We start from the raw sequence: 16,622 nt of genomic DNA, 5'->3' as shown, positions 1-16,622 counted from the left end.
GGTTATACTTTTGTACCAATTTAAGTTTGTATGAAAGTATCTTTGTTTTTGTGACCACGGCCATTTGGGCTTTTCTGTCAATAAATTCTATTCAATAGAATACTATAAGTGAAATTTAGCAATTTTAAATTTTTTAAAGAACATTATTCGCCTCTCATTTAAGCAATATTTTAACAAGACTTATTTGAAAGAGGTTTGTCGAAAATACCTAAGGGATCCGAAAATTAGCTTTAAGATGGAGTGGAGGGTATAGAGGACTTACATTTTCAAAAATGTTGGACCACTTTGGACAAGTATAAATCAATGGGAAAATGCAACTAGTAAACTAAAAAACAGACAATGAATACAGCTAAATTTTATTTTACACTCTAATCCCATTAAAGGCAAATGTAATGTAGGAAAGCCAGGAAAATTAGTGTCATGTATATTATCAAGCGTTAAACCCAATTAAATGTTTAAATTCTAACCAGTTTCAAGGCTTTTTTTTCAAAAAAAGGAACGATGACTTGGGGCTTTCTAATACTTTTCCCACGGATTTCCTAATTTCCAAGTGCCCTGTTTTCAAAATAACGGTTCCTAAGCAATCATGTATATTATCAAGCGTTAAACCCAATTCAATATTTAAATTCTAATTAGTTTCAAGGCTCTTTTTTTCAAAAAAGGAACGATGACTTGGGGCTTTCTAATGCTTTTCCCAAGGATTTGCAAGTGTCCTGATTTCAAAATAACGGTTCCTAAGCAATCTGATGATTATTTTCAAGATCTAGTAAAATAATCTTTTCCCCAAATCCATTTTCGGCCAGATCTTCAGAGAAGGCTGCAGCATTGCTAACGACTAGAGAAGCTAGAAAAATCTTTCCTTGAAACGCCAGTTCTTTGAAGGCATCCCTCTCAGAAAATTCCTTTTCTAACTTTAGTCTTTATTTGGTATTATTCTGTCTGAGCTCACTCGAAATTCACGACCCCCGTAACCTTTCATTATGGCTGGGAAATGAAAACTTGAAAAAACACAAATTAAAAAAAGTGAAACATTCTAGCTTATATTCCTCGTTTCTAAAAAGCAACTGGGTGTGAAGTATATGCAAAACATTTAAAAGCTCAGAGTGATGTACGGGGTCCATCCTTCTCACGGTAATTTTCAAAATAGAACAGTTTGTCGTTTTAGCCTTCCCCAACCCCACCAAAATGAGCCAAATATGGCTGTAGACTATTTGCAAAAGCTGCTTTTTAATTGGCTGTATTTAGCGTTATGAGGAATACGAACCGACTCTTGAAGTAGAATTAGCCCAAAAATAGTAGCAAATCTACAATATCAGTTAACTTGTTGATAGCCTAGGGCTAAAAACATTCCGAAATCAGCTCAAATATCGACTCCTGAAATTTTCTTAAGTCTTTATTCGCCAAGATCAAGGATTTTATTCTTAAATATGAAACAAGAATTTGTCCGCAAAGTGGTTGGCTACCCTGTGCAGATTGGTTAGAGAAGTGACTGCTTACCCTACTATGTAACTAGCTTCAAATGTTTTGAATGAACTTAACTTTACAGACATATCTAAAACTCTAGAACAATTCAGCCTTCAATAAAGCGATTCCTTCTAGATATTCCATCTTCTGCTTTCATATGCTTGCTCATTCAGAGCTTAATAAGACACAAATGGCTAAACACACTGGCAAAATTAGTACGTCTGCAAAAAACTGTACTTTCGTTTTATCTGAAACCTTGGTACAAAGGAGAAAAATATCAAAAAAGTAAAAGAAAAACTATTTAATGTTTTTTTTATTGAAAAATAAAAATTCCACGAAAATGCTGTTTTAAATTTGACACTCATATTCAAGTATCTAAAATTACTACCGTACTTTCTCCACAGTTTTTATGAAAATTATGTTAAAAATATGAGAATGTGCCATTTAAGCTTCTAAGAATGCTGGTTCCGTCACCATTTTTTTTTATCATAACGGTCCAAAAATGCAAAAATGATCGGTTACGCGAATGAGAGCTGCGGACCACCTTCACGACCCTGAAGCTGTTCTTGAAAGTAAAACTATTGGAATTGGAATGAATAGAAACTACAACTGGCTATATATTTGGACATTAGGGGGATGGGGTGGGGGTAAAGTATTTGTACAGTGTGAAGTCAGAAAACAATTCGGTAACTGTTCTATTAACCGGACTCTTTTTATATCTCAAACTCGAGTCGCGTTGAATCCACCCCCTCCCTAATGTGCATACATATAGCCCAAATTTGTTTCTAAACTATTATATAGTCATCCCATCTTATTTTATTTCATTAGTATTAACAAAACTAGCACTATATAAAAGAGTCCGGTTAATAGAACAGTACCAACAATTCTTACTTCACAATATGCCGAGCAATTGTAGCTAACACATTTTGCATGAAAAACCCGCTATACTTTACGCCCCCCCGCTTATGTGTAAATATATAGCACAAATTTTTTTTCCAAGTATTATATGTCTATTATACTTGAGTATATTTCATTAAGATTAACCTAACTTCACTTCTTGAGTGGTGGGAGCTATATCATACAAGTACTATTCAGCCCTTTCATATTGGATGATTCCTGTTCTTCTCAGCTAGAATATCACTAAATTTGGAAAAAAAACTTTTGTTTTTTATGCAATCTTAAATTTTATAAATATAGTTACCGCTTATGGAGGATTCGTCGATGCTGGCCAGTAGATATGTCTCTTCCAGCTTCTTTTGATTCATCCAAAAACCGTTTTAAGTTACGATTTTTGTCTTCGCTCTTGTATCTTGATGTTACATTCTCCAACTTGTTTTTTGTGCTACTTTTCGTCTTTTCAAGTTTACCCGTCATAAGCTCATCTGTCTCTAGACTGGTGTAGCTCTGTTCTAATAGGTTTGGGGTTGATACGCACAAACGCTTTTTATTAGCTCTTAAAAATTGCTCCCGAATGCATTGTATTTGTTCTTTTCTTTTATCTAAAGGGAGTTTCTTAAGATCTTCATTAGACATACGAAGGAGTGAAGCAAAATTCTTTTTATATTCTGAAGAACTTTTGGTTTTAATTGAACTCGGGTTACGACATTCAGTCTTTTCCCTCATGTCAAGGTTTCGTAATATATTCTGACTTTCAGGTAGGTTTGAAAGACATAAATAGGAGAATCGGCTACGCCTACAGTTGATTGAATTAGCTTCCTTAACCATGCTTTCATCAGCACCTGTCTTCGTCGAACCATCCTCAGAAGATTCAATTTGGCAGCCCATTAAACCGCAAGACCTTTCTTTTAGTAAAGCAGTAGGATGATTATTATGTATGTTTGCACCATTGCCATTACTAGCCAAATTTTGTTCATTAAAATCGTGGCTGATATTACTGAGGTCAAAAACATCCACATCTAAAGATGGCATTTCAGTTGTATTTGGATCAGTTGCATGCAATTGATCTTGAAAGCTGACACTTTTTTTTCTTGATTTAGTTTTAGTATCAGTCAAAACATTCTTTCCTGAAATATTTTTATCGGATTTTGAGAAGGCAGGGTCTTCTTTGTTCCAAGCTCCATTGATGATATTTTCTTTCTGGATACTTAAATTAATCATTTCTGTACCTTGATGTGTTTCTATAACGTTGACCGTTGCAATACTGAGACTGTCTCTGAAAAATTCAAGACAAACTTTAGATTTTAATTATGTACTTTGCACACAATATCGGTGCTAGTTAATTTAAATAAGTATAGCCTATTTAAAAAGAATCAAAATTTCTTTAAGTATTATACACAGTCATCATACACAGTCATCTGTGCTGTCATGTCATTATACTGTACTTTGTATTAATTATGCACTTTGCACACAATTTCGGTGCTAGTTAATTTAAATAAGTATAGCCTATCAAACAGTTCGTGGTAACGAACTGTAAGTAAGGAGCGACCCGGCTCAATTGTAACCGAAACTCTAAAAAACAGAATTTTGATAGAAATAGAAGCATCAAAAGAATCAGATTTTAATGCTGATTTTAAATATATAAGTTTCATAAAGCGCCTGAGAAAATTTGGTGGATTTTCGAAAAAAGGGAGAAAGACCCCCTAAAGGTTATAGAACCTTAATGAAAATCACACCATCATATTCAGCGTATAAGAGAACCCTACTGTAGAAGTTTCAAGCACCAATCTACAAAAAAGTGGAATTTTGCATTTTTTTGCCAGAAGAAAGATCACGGATACATGTTAATTAGTTTTTTTGTTTTCTTTCCCAGGGGTGATCGTATCGACCCAGTGGTCCTAGAATATCGTGCGAGGGCTCTTTCGAACGAAAATTAAAAGTTCTAGTGCCCTTTTTAAGTGACCAAAAAAATGGAGGGCAACTAGGCCCCCTCCCACGCTCATTTTTTGCCAAAGTCACCTGATTAAAATTTTGAGATAGCCATTTTGTTCAGCATGGTCGAAAATATGATAACTATATCTTTTAGGATGACTTAATACCCCGAAGTCCCCGGGGGGAGGGCTGAAAGTTATGAACTTTACCCAATGTTAACGTATAGTATTGGTTATTGGGAAGCATACAGACGTTTTCAGGGGGGATTTTTCTGGTAGGGGGGGGGTGGAAGGGGTTTATATGGGAGGATCTTTCCATGAAGGAAGTTTTCATGGGGGAAGGGACATTGCTATGAAGGGTGCGCCGGATTTCCCATCATTATTAGAGAAAAAGATCAGAAATTAAATTAAAAAAAAAATGTTTTTCAACTAAAAGTAAGGAGCAACATCAAAACTTAAAACGAAAAGAAATTATTACGTATATGATTGGGTTCGCCCCTTAGTCAATACCTCGCTCTTTAAGCCGAAGATCGTTTAGTACTTTCATAAGAGCTATTTATTCTAATTAACGGCCTTTGTGATTAAGGGGTCATTTTTAAAGAATCGGAACAAAATTCGAACTTTAGCGTAAAGAGCAAGGTAGACTATTGGGCGAACCCCCTAATATACGTATTAAAAATCTATAAATATAGAAGTTCGTTACGTAAGTTAATTCGTATGTTATGTATATTTATTACTAATAAAAACGTTCGTAAATAAAATTAAACAAGTTTCGAGAAAGCCATTTAACCAAATAAAAGTAAAATTAATATGCGAATTTTGTTTTAATTATTCATGTACGGTGAGTCAATATCAAAACCTGAATTAATTTAAAAACGTTCAAAAATTAAATAAAAAAAAAATAGAGTTGTGAAAAAGTTAAACTTTAGCGTAAAGAGCGAGGAGTTGAGGAGGAGACATCCCCTTTCATATACGGAATAATTTCTGTTCGTTTTAAGTTTTAACGTCGTTCCTTACTTTCAGTTAAAAAACTTGTTTTTTTTTATTTAATTATTGAACATTTTTGAATTAATGAGGTTTTGATTTTGGCTCACCGTACATGAATAATTTAAAAAAAATGAATATTAATTTTACTTTTATTTGGTTAAATGGCTTTCTCGAAACCTGTTTAATTTTATTTACGAACGTTTTTATTAGTAATAAATATACGTAACTTACGAATTAACTTACGTAACGAACCTCTATTTTCTTATATTTTTAATACGTATTTTAGAGGGTGCGCCAACTATTCAGTACCTTTCTCTTTAAGCTAAAGTTCGAATTTTGTTCCAATTCTTTAAAAGTGACCCCTTAATCACAAATGCCGTTAATTAGAATAAATAGCTCTTATGAAAGTACTAAATAATCTTTGGCTTAAAGAGCGAGGTATTGACTAGGGTGTGAACCCAATCATATACGTAATGTTTTCTGTCGTTTTAAGTTTTGATGTTACTCCTTACTTTCAGTTAAAAAACTTGTTTTTTTTATATATTAAGTAAAAAAAAAAATCCGAAAAATAAGTTTTTCAAAGAAAAGTAAAGGCCATTTTAAACTTAAGCTCAGGAGATATGAAGACCTGTTAACGAACAGAAAATAAATCAAACTGAAAGAATAAATGAAACCCAAAACGAACAGAAATTAAATAAACAATCATAGCAAAAAACAAACAACAAGTAATAATATAAATGAATAAATAGATTTTAAAGCGAGTAATGCTTAGACTGAAAATGAAAATCAAGCTTAAAATGAAAAAGAATAGTTTGCTATTAAAGTATAAATAAAACTTAAAACGAACAGAAATTAAATAAACAATCAATGCGAACAAACATACAATATATATTAATATAAATGCGTAAATAAATCTTAAAACGAGTGAAACTTAAATTGAATATGCAAATCAAGTTTGAATCGAATAAAAATAACGACAAACAAGAGTTTGGGTATCGCCTCACTGCAGAAGCCTAAAACCTACTGCGTTATTGGCGCCTTACTGAAAACTATATGAGTCTTGAAGAGTCTTGGAAAGTATAAACAAAATCAAATTTAATATTAGATATATAATGATATTAATTGTTGAAGGATCCATCAGTTGAAGATTTTTTTTTCACTGTAACTTTTATTTTCATTTTCAATGCTGTAAGAACTGGAAAAGAATTAATTTGTAATATAAGAGAAATTCATTTTCAGTGAAGCACCAATGACGCAGAAGGCTTTAGGTTTTTGCAGTTAAAGAAGGGGGCAGTATCCAAATTTTGTTTGTAGTGAAACTATATTTTTCTTGACCAATCTTGGAAAGAACTAATAAATTAAACTGAATATTTGATGTATAGTGATGTTAATTGCTGAAAGCCCATCAGTTCAAAATTTTACTGTAATTTTAATATTTATTTTCAATATTAAGTACAAAAGAAAACATTTGTAATATAATTCGTTTTCAGTAAAGCGCCAATGACGCAGTAGGTTTTAGGTTTCTGCAGTGAGGCGATACCCAAACTCTTGTTTGTAGTTATTTTTATTCGATTCAAACTTGATTTGCATATTCAATTTAAGTTTCACTCGTTTTAAGATTTATTTACTCATTTAAATTAATATACGTTGTATGTTTCTTCACATTGATTGTTTATTAATTTTTGTTCGTATTAAGTTTCATTTATACTTTAATAGCAAACTATTCTTTTTCGTTTTAAGCTTGATTTTCATATTCAATCTAAGCATTACTCGCTTTAAGATATATTTATTCATTTATGTAATTACTTGTTGTTTGTTTTTTGCTATTATTGCTTGATTAATTTAGGTTCGATTTGGGTTTTATCTATTCTTTCATATCAATTTCTGACCATATAGTGTTGGAATATTAACAGGTAGTAACATATCCAGTCCTTCAGTACAAAATGACCTTTAAACTCCTTTGGAAGTATAATTTCTCTGAAAGTTTTTTTTAATTCAATATTGCTCGGTTTTGATTTCAAACTGTTTAAATTTTTTATTGCAAGGGTGGGGGGGGGGTGCTTACTGTTCCGATTATTCTTGACTTTAAAAAACGGATCTAGGACTTTCATTTTATAAATTGAATAAGGCTTTTTTCAAAGTTTATACGATTACCTCTTTGATAAAAACCTTATATATGAACAATAGACAGCTTGCATAACTTGTGGACAGCGATTGGCAACAATGAAGGGATTGAAAAATAGCTCCAATGAGGGTGTTTTGACCATTTCACTTGCTGACACAAAAAGATCATGACTGTCTGGGATTTACCTCGATGGGATTTTGTGCGGAAATACCGTTCTGCGCACACAACGGAGCGTTAATTTCAAACTTGCAATCGTAATATCATATCAGATATACTATGTGTTCATTGAAAGTAAAACTATACATTGTCGAATACTTTGGGGTGGTGATAGCTTTGTTGGTAGTAAGACGAAAACTCCAGCGTAGACAGTCGGGGAGGGGGATGGTGAGGTTGGAGACTCATCAAATACGGGGTGGAACTTCACTTATCTCCTCTGTTCCCGATTTAGGAGATCCGGCACACTCATTGGGCTGTAGAATGTTGGACCGCTTGAGTTGTGGAAGACGTTAAAATACTCAAAAACACTTTATAGTTTCAGTTATTGCAGGATTGATTTCATAGATTGTGAAATGGTGAGCCCCCTGGCCAATCATTTGGGTGAACCTCAATTCATAATATGTAATTTTGATTAAATTTTCCGTCTTATGTGTATATATTATTCTATATATGTCATTTTGAGTTATACTTTTATCGTATTGCGTTCATTTTTAAGGCTTGAGATAAAAACTGAAACCTTAGCAGATACAGTGGTGGGGGGAAGTCTCCCCCCTCAAATTCATAATTGAGCAGCCACAGAGACAGTAATACAAATGAAATTAATCTGTCTTTCGAAAATGCCTTTTTTTCAAAAGACACGAACAAAGACACGTCTAAAGGAACCTGAAGTGCTATCTCTGACATTTTCATTGATTCTTTATGCCCGTTACTTTCAGATGTAAAATTTTGAATATTATCTAACGGGTTTAGTCGTCCCCTCCCTGAATAATCCACATTTGGCAAACCTACCCCTGGGAAATTCCTCCCCCCTCAAAGAACATTATCTTTTCCTGCTGACAAATCCCCCGCGATAAATTCCACCCAGCAGAAATTTCCCAGCCGTGGAATATGCTCCCCCACACATATTCTTCTCAGATAATTTCGGATATTCATAAAAATCGAAGCTGAAATTTCTACTCAACTTTTTAGGTCAGAAGCAATGCTATAGTGTTACCTAAGTAAAGAGTCATAAGGATTCAATGAATTAATGCTTATTTATTTTTCCCGGGGCATTTTATGTGGAAGAGGTGGTCGCATAAACTTTGAAACGGGGTTCATTGAATTACAAATTAAATTTATAGTGCCCTTACACCAGGGGCGGATCCAGGATTTTTTAGGGGGGGGGGGCAAAATAGGTTGATCCGATATAATAGCGTTAGGAGCAAGTTTAATTAACGCAATCTTGCGTTAATTAAGTAAATTACAGTATTTTATACTACGTGAGGGGGAGGCGCCCCCTCGCCCCTCCCCTGGATCCACTACTGCTTTACACCCTCTGTTTCTTTCCTGGTTAGGAAGGAGAGCTGATGTCTAATAGGTGTGTGTTAATACCAAAAAATTCTAACGCTCTTTGGGCGTTCAGGTATAGACAGAATTAGTTCAAAGGGAGGGGTGGGGAAACGGGCATGGGGGGGGGGTATTTGCCCTTAGATCGATTTTGACGCGTAAGAGCTGGACTAGAACTTCCAATTTACAATCAAATGAGCCATCTCTGAAGTTTATACGAGAATCCCTTTTTTCCAGACCTTAAAACTACGTTTAATAAAATGGCTGTCTCAAAATTTTGATTGGATGTGTTTGGGGAAAAGATGGGCGTGAGAGGTGGTTAGTTGCCCTCAAATCACTTTCGAATATTAAAAAGGGCACGAGCCCTTTGAATTCCCAATCAAATAAGCCTTTTTTGAAGTTTCTACGACACCGCCTTCTATAAAAACCATATATGCCCCTAGGGTATAACCTAAAACCCTTGCCTTGAGGGTTGTGGGGGAGTGTCCTCCTCAAGAACATATTTTCTATCTGAAAATCAACTATGCTGAGCTAGTTGGCTATCTGGCTATCTGGCTATCTGGCTATCTGCTATCTGGCTATCTGGCTATCTGGATGTGTTTGGGGGAATGATGGGCGTGGGGGGGGGGGCGCTAGTTGTCCTCAAATTACTTTCGACTATTGAAAAGGGAACCAGCCCTTTGAATTTCCAATCGAATGAGCCTTTTTTGAAGTTTCTACGACAACGCCTTCTATAAAAACCTTATATTCCCCCAGGGAATATCTTAAAACCCTTGCCCTTAAGGCTGTGGGGGAGTGTCCTCCTCAAAAACATATTTTCTATCTGGAAATCAACTACGCTGAACAAAATGGCTATCTAAGAATTTTGATTGGATGTAATGGGGGGAATGATGGGCGTGGGGGGGGGGGCGCAATTTGCCCTCCAAAAACTTTCCACAATTAAAAAAGGCACTAGCCCTTTAATTTTCAATCGAATGAGCCTTTCTTAAGTTTCTACGACAACGTCTTCTATACAAACCTTATATGCCCCCCGGGCATAACTTAAATACTCTTGCCCTGAGGGTTGTGGGGGATGTCCTTCTCAAAAACATATTTTCTATCTAGAAATCAACTACGCTGAACAAAATGCGTTTCTTAAAATTTTGATTGGATGTGTTTGGGGGAATGATGGGCGTGGGGGGGCTAGTTGCCCTCCAATCACTTTCGACTATTAAAAAGGGCACTAGCCCTTTGAATTTTCAATCGGATGAGCCTTTTTTAAAGTATCGATGACAACGCCTTCTATAAAAAAACTTATCTGCCCCCAGGGCATAACTTGAAACCCTTAAAACCCTGCATATCTTAAAACCCTTGCCCTGAAGGTTGTGGGGGAGTGTCCTCCTCAAAAACATATTTTCTATTTGTAAACCAACTAGCTTTTTGAATTTCCAATCGAATGAGCCTTTTTTGAAGTTTCTACAACAACGCCTTCTATAAAAACCATATATGCCCCCAGGACATAACTTAAAACCCTTGCCCTGAGGGTTGTGGGGGAGTGTCCTCCTCAAAAATATATTTTCTATCTGAAAATCATCTACGCTGAACAAAATGGCTATTTCAACATTCTGATGGGAGGTGTTGTGGGGAATTATGGGTGTGGGGGGGGGCTATTTGCCTTCTAATCACTGTTGACTATTAAAAAGAGCACTATCCCTTTGAATTTCCAATGGAATGAGCCTTTTTTGAAGTTTCTACCAAAACGCCTTCTATAAAAACCTTGCATGCCCCCAGGGCATATCTTAAAACCCTTGCCCTGAAGGTTGCGGGGGAGTGTCCTCCTCAAAGACATATTTTCTATCTGGAAATCAACTAGCTTTTTGAATTTCCAATCAAATGAGCCTTTTTTGAAGTTTCTATGACAACACCTTCTATAAAAACCTTATACGCCCCCAGGGCATAACTTAAAACCCTTGCCCGGAGGGTATTGGGGGAGTGTCCTCCTCAAAAATATATTTTCTATCTGAAAATCAACTACGCTGAACAAAATGGTTATCTAAAAATTTTGATTGGATGTGTTTGGGGAAATTATGGGCGCTGTGGCAGGCTAGTTGCCCTCCAATCACTTTCGACTATTAAAAAGGGCACTAGCTTTTTGAATTTATAATCGAATGAGTCTTTTTTAAAGTTTTTACGACAACGCCTTGTATAAAAACCTTATATACCCCCAGAGCATAACTTAAAACCCTTGCCCTGAGGGTTGTGGGGGAGTGTCATCCTCAAAAAGATATTTTCTATGTGGAAATCAACTACGCTGAACAAAATTGCTATATCAAAATTTTGATTGGATGTGTTTTAAGGAATGATGGGCGCGGGGGGGGGGGGGAGGCTAGTTGCCCACCAATCATTTTCGACTATTAAAAATGGCACTAGAACTCTCGATTTCCAATCGAATGAGCTCCTTTTGAAGTTTCTACGATGACCCCTTCCATATGAAGTGCCTCTGGGAAAAAACTAAATAAATAATAAAACATTGGAGCCGTACGGCCTTTACTATAGGCAACGCTACAGCGGTGCCTCTGATAATTTCTGATCTTTATTTAAATAATGCTGGGAAATCCGGCGCCCCTTCATAGCAATGTCCCTTCTCCCATGAAAACTTCCTTCATGGTAAGATCCTCCCACATAACCCCCGACCCACTCCCCCCCACTACCAGAAAAAATCCCCTCTGAAAACGTCTGTATATTTCCCAATAACAAATACTATATGTTAACATTGGGTGAAGTTCATAGCTTTCAGCCCTCCCCGGGGACTTCGGGGGATCAAGTCATCCTGAAAGACATAGTTATCATATTTTTGACCATTCTGAACAAAAGGGCTATCTCAAAATTTTGATTGGGTAACTTTGGGAAAAAATGAGCGCGGGAGGGGGCCTAGTTTACCTTCATTTTTTTTGTTCACTTAAAAAGGCCACTAGAACTTTGAATGTCCGATCGAATGAGTTCCCTCACGATATTCTAGGACCACTGGGTCGATGCAATCACCCCTGGGAAAAAAAAACAAACAAATAAATAGGCATCCGTGAACTTTCTTCTGGCAAAAAATACAAAATTCCTCATTTTTGAAGATAGGAGCTTGAAACCTCCGCAGTAGGGTTCTCTGATACGCTGAATATGATGGTGTGATTTTCATTAAGGTTCTATAACTTTTAGGGAGTCTTTCCCCCTTTTTTCGAAAATCAGCCAAATTTTCTCAGGCGAGTAACTTTTGATAGGTTGATGAAACTTCTATATTTGAAATCAGCATTAAAATCTGCTTCTTTTGATGTATCTATTTGTATCAAAATTCCGTTTTTTAGAGTTTCGGTTACCATTGAGCCGGGTCGCTCCTTACTTACAGTTCGTTACAACGAACTGTTTGATAACTTCAGCAGCCAAACGAGAGAAAAAATCTTAAAATATAAGGAACTATCAATTTCAAGTGAACAGCTAAAACAGAGGCGAAACACAAACACAGGTTAATTACATTAAAATGTATAATTTCTAAATTTCTCAAAATGAGTTTCTAAGAATGACAGTGAGGGCAGTGTCTAAAAACGATTCATTCAAACAAAATGGCTAAACAGGGATGTTCTTTGAAAGGCGAAGTGCCCAAGTCCTCAAGTCCTAACCAGCAAGAAAAGGGATTTTTTATAACGAAGTTATGCAGCTGGTAGGCTACATGTAAGGCCGTATCCGGGGGGTGGGGTTTGAAAATCACTCCTGAAATGTTTGTCCGAGTCGTAAAAACTTAACAAAATGAATATAAACAAATTTTTTATGTGTTTTAAAACGTTTTTTTTATAAAGCACCCTGAAAAAAATCCATTTGTCCCCCCCCCTCCTGAAAAAAAATTCTGGGTACAACCCTGCCTACATGGGCTGTCGTGAAATGAAATCGCTGTAAAAATATTAATTTTTGTCCTAAGAAACTGAACACAGTGGTGTCATTGGAAGAGACTGGAGAAACGGCCATCCCTTACTTTTCTATGATTAGCTGTAAATCTTTTGGAAAGATCGTTTAGCAAAAAAGAGAAATTTTTAGGTTACAGCTTGCTTCTGCACTCCTTCTGGATTGTACCCGGGGGAGGAGGAGCACCCGTTATAAAAAAATGATCCCCTATAAAATTCTTACAGTATCAATTTTATTTTGACGAATATTTCTCTCCCAAAACCCCTAATTCCCAAAGAAATATATATCAGGGGAGGGGGCTTAATTTGAAAGAAAGAAAAACAACTGGAGAATCATAAGGAAAAATAAGAAAAATGATATTTCGGAAGGACCCAAACCCATGGCCATAGCCCCTACCCAGCTTTCGTGATTGGGAACTCTAATCAAATTTACGAATACACGCTTTGTCTCTACAGTAGGACAAACCCTGGGCTATTTGACGGGCATAGAAACTACATAAATATACGTATACTTGGTGTCACAAAAACTCCACTAATATGCAACATTAATGAAATTTTCAATTTCATTTTCCAGATTAAGTTAGACATATCAATCACAGGCAGCACGATAGCGCTGCCTATGTAAAGAACGACATGAGGACAAAGTATTATTTTTTCTTTATTTTTTTTTCTTCTCCATACCAGGGCACTTCGTATGGAAGGAGTTGTCGTAAAAACTTCGAAAATGGCTCATTCGATTGGAAATTGGAGTGCCTAGTGCCCTTTTTAATAGTCGAAAGTGATTGTAGGGCAACTAGCCCCCCCCCACCCCCCCCCGTCCCCCCCAAACCTCCAATCCAAAGTTTGAGATAGCCATTTTGTTCAGCGTAGTTCATTTACTGATAGAAAATATCTTTTTGAGGAGGACACTCCCCCACAACCCTCGAGTCAAGGGTTTTCAGTTATGCCCTGGGGGCATATAAGGTTTTTATAGAAAGCGCTGTCAAAGAAACTTCAAAAGAGGCTCATTCGATTGGGGATTCAAAGGGCTAGTGCTCTTTTTAATGGTCAAAATTGATTGGAGGGGAAATAGGCCCCCACCCCACGCCCCTCATTTTCCCAAACACATGCCATCTAAATTGTGAGATAGCCATTTTGTTTAGCATAGTTGATTTCCTGATAGAAAATATGTTTTTGAGGAAGAAACTCCCCCACAACACTCGGAGCAAGGGTTTTAAGTTATGCCCAGGGGGCATATAAGGTTTTTATAGAAGGCGTTGTCACACAAACTTAAAAAAAGCCTCATTCGATTGTAAATTCAAAGGGCTAGTGCCCTTTTTAATAGTCGAAAGTGATTGGCGGGCAACTAACCCCCCCCCCCCCTCCCCACGCCCATCATTCCCCCAAACAAGTCCAATCTAAACTTTGATATAGCTATTTTGTTCAACGTCGTTGATTTCCAGACATAAATTATATTTTTGGGGAGGAAACTCCCCCACTACCCGCAGGGTAAGAGTTCTAAGTTATGCCCTGGGGGGCATATAAGATTTTTATAGAAGGCGTTGTCGTAGAAACTTCAAAAAAGGTTCATTTGATTGGAAATTCAAAGGGCTAGTGCCCTTTTTAATTGTCGAAAGTGATTGGAGGGCAACTAACTCCACTCTCAGGCTGCCTTTTCCACAAACACATCCAATCAAAATTTTGAGATAGCCGTTTTATTCAACGTAGTTTTAAGTTCTGTAAATTAGGTCTTTGTGGATGACAACCCCCTCACAGTCCTCAGGACAAGGGTTGTAAGTTATGCCCTAGGGGCATATAAAGTTTTTATAGAACGCGTTGTCGTAGAAACTTAAAAAAGCGCTGATTCGATTAGAAAATGAAATGACTAGTGCCCTTTTTAATAGTCGAAAGTAATTGGAAGGCAACTAACACCCCTTCCATGCTCACCGTTTCCCCAAACACATCCAATCAAAATTTTGAGATAGCCATTTTGTTCCACGCTGTTAAAGTTCAGTAAATTATACCTTTAAGCAGGACACTCCCCCCACAGTGTTCAGGGCAAGGTTTATAAGTTATGCCCTGGAGGCATATAGGTTTTTATTGAAATCTTTGTCGTAGAAAATTGAAAAAAGGGCTAATTCGATTGGAAATTCAAAGGTCTAGTGCCCTTTTTAATAGTTAAAAGTGATTTGAGGGCAACTAACCCCCGTCTCTCGCCCACCTTTTCCCCAAACACATCCAATCAAAATTTGTAGATAGCCGTTTTGTTCAGAATTGTTGATTTCCAGATAGAAATCATGTTTTTGAGGAGGACACTCCCCCCCAGCCGTCAGGGTAAGGGTTCTAAGTTATGCCCTGGGGGCATATAAGGTTTCTATAGAACGCGTTGTCGTAAAAACTTCAAAAAGGGCTCATTCGATTGGAAATTGAAATGGCTAGTGCCCTTTTTAATAGTCTAAAATGATTAGAAGATAACTAACACCGCTTCCACGCCCACCATTTCTCCAAACATATCCAATCAAAATTTTTAGATAGCCATTTTGTTCCACGCAGTTTAAAGTTCAGGAAATTATACATTTGAGCAGAATACTTCCCCCAAAGTCTTCCGAACAAAGGTTATAAATTACGCCCTAGGGAGCATATAAGTTTCTTATATAGATCTTTGTCATTGAACATTGAAAAGGGGCTCAATCGATTGGAAGTTAAAAGGGCTAGTGCCTTTTTTAGTGTTCGAAAGTGACTTGAAGGCGACTAACCCCCCTCTCACGCCCACCTTTTCCCCAAACACATCCATCAAAATTTTTAGATAGCCATTTTATTCAACGTAGGTGAAAGTTTTGGAACTTAGGTCTTTAAGGATGACAACACATCCCCCCCCCACAACCCTCACGGCAAAGGTTGTAAGTTGTACCCTGGGAGCATGTAAGGTTTTTATAGAAAGCAATGAAGTCGAAAGTTCTGGAAATTAGGTCTTTTAGGATGATAACCTCATCAGAGCCCTCAATGCAAGGGTTGTAAGTTATGCCCTGGGGGCGATATAAGGTTTATATAGAAAGTTGTCGTAGAAATTTCAAAAGGGGCTCATTTGATTGGAAATTGAAATTGCCCTATTCAATGGTCGAAAGTGAGTGGAGAGTTATTAACCCCCCTCTCCCCAAACACATTCAATCAAAGTTTAGAGATAGCCATTTTGTTCAACATAGTTGAAAGTTCTGCAAATTATATATTTAAGGATGAAAAACCCCCCAGAGTCCCCAGGGGAAAGGTTGTAAGTTATTCCCTGGGACTATATGAGGTTTTAAAAAAAAGCGTTGCCATAATAACTTCTAAAAGGGGTTCATGCAATTTGAAGTTTAGAGAGGGCTAGTACTCTTTTTGATAGTCGAAAGTGGTTGGAGAGTAGCTAACCCCCCTCTCGCGGCCACTTTTCCCCCAAACACATCCAATCAAAATTTTTAGATGATCATTTTGTTCAACGTAGTAGAAAGTTCTGGAAATTAGGTCTGTGAGGATGACAATCCCCTCACACTCCTCAGGAGAAGGGTTGTTAGTTATGCCCTGGGGGCATATAAAGTTTTTATAGAACGCGTTGTCGTAGAAACTTCAAAAGGGGCTCATTCGATTAGAAATTGAAATGGCTAGTGCCCTTTTTAATAGTCGAAAGTAATTGGAAGGCAACTAACACCCCTTCCACGCCCAACATTTACCCAAACACATCCAATCAAACTTTTGAGATAATTATTTTGTTTAACGCAGTTGAAAGTTCTGGAA

General features: G+C 36.7%; 1 protein-coding gene across 3 annotated transcripts in view; it reads right to left on the bottom strand.

The window, feature by feature from the left end:
• bbg (PDZ domain-containing protein big bang) overlaps positions 1 to 16,622 on the bottom strand; it is a 309,605-nt gene that overhangs the window by 251,909 nt on the left and 41,074 nt on the right. For all 3 annotated transcript variants that reach the window (XR_016143110.1, XR_016143111.1, XM_089102679.1), the window contains exon 3: positions 2,666 to 3,637. Coding sequence is in view for 1 of the 3 variants with exons in the window: in XM_089102679.1 (XP_088958805.1) it covers positions 2,666 to 3,637 (972 nt within the window). In the remaining 2 variants the exon portion in view is untranslated. The remainder of the gene's footprint in view (positions 1 to 2,665; positions 3,638 to 16,622) is intronic.

The sequence above is a fragment of the Artemia sp. Qi Xiang Cuo genome, chromosome 16 (assembly GCF_049724085.1).
Source record: "Artemia sp. Qi Xiang Cuo chromosome 16, ASM4972408v1, whole genome shotgun sequence".
Taxonomy (NCBI): domain Eukaryota; kingdom Metazoa; phylum Arthropoda; class Branchiopoda; order Anostraca; family Artemiidae; genus Artemia; species Artemia sp. Qi Xiang Cuo.
The sequence above is the reverse complement of the archived record's forward strand: the minus strand, read 5'-3'. Positions and strand labels throughout refer to the sequence as shown.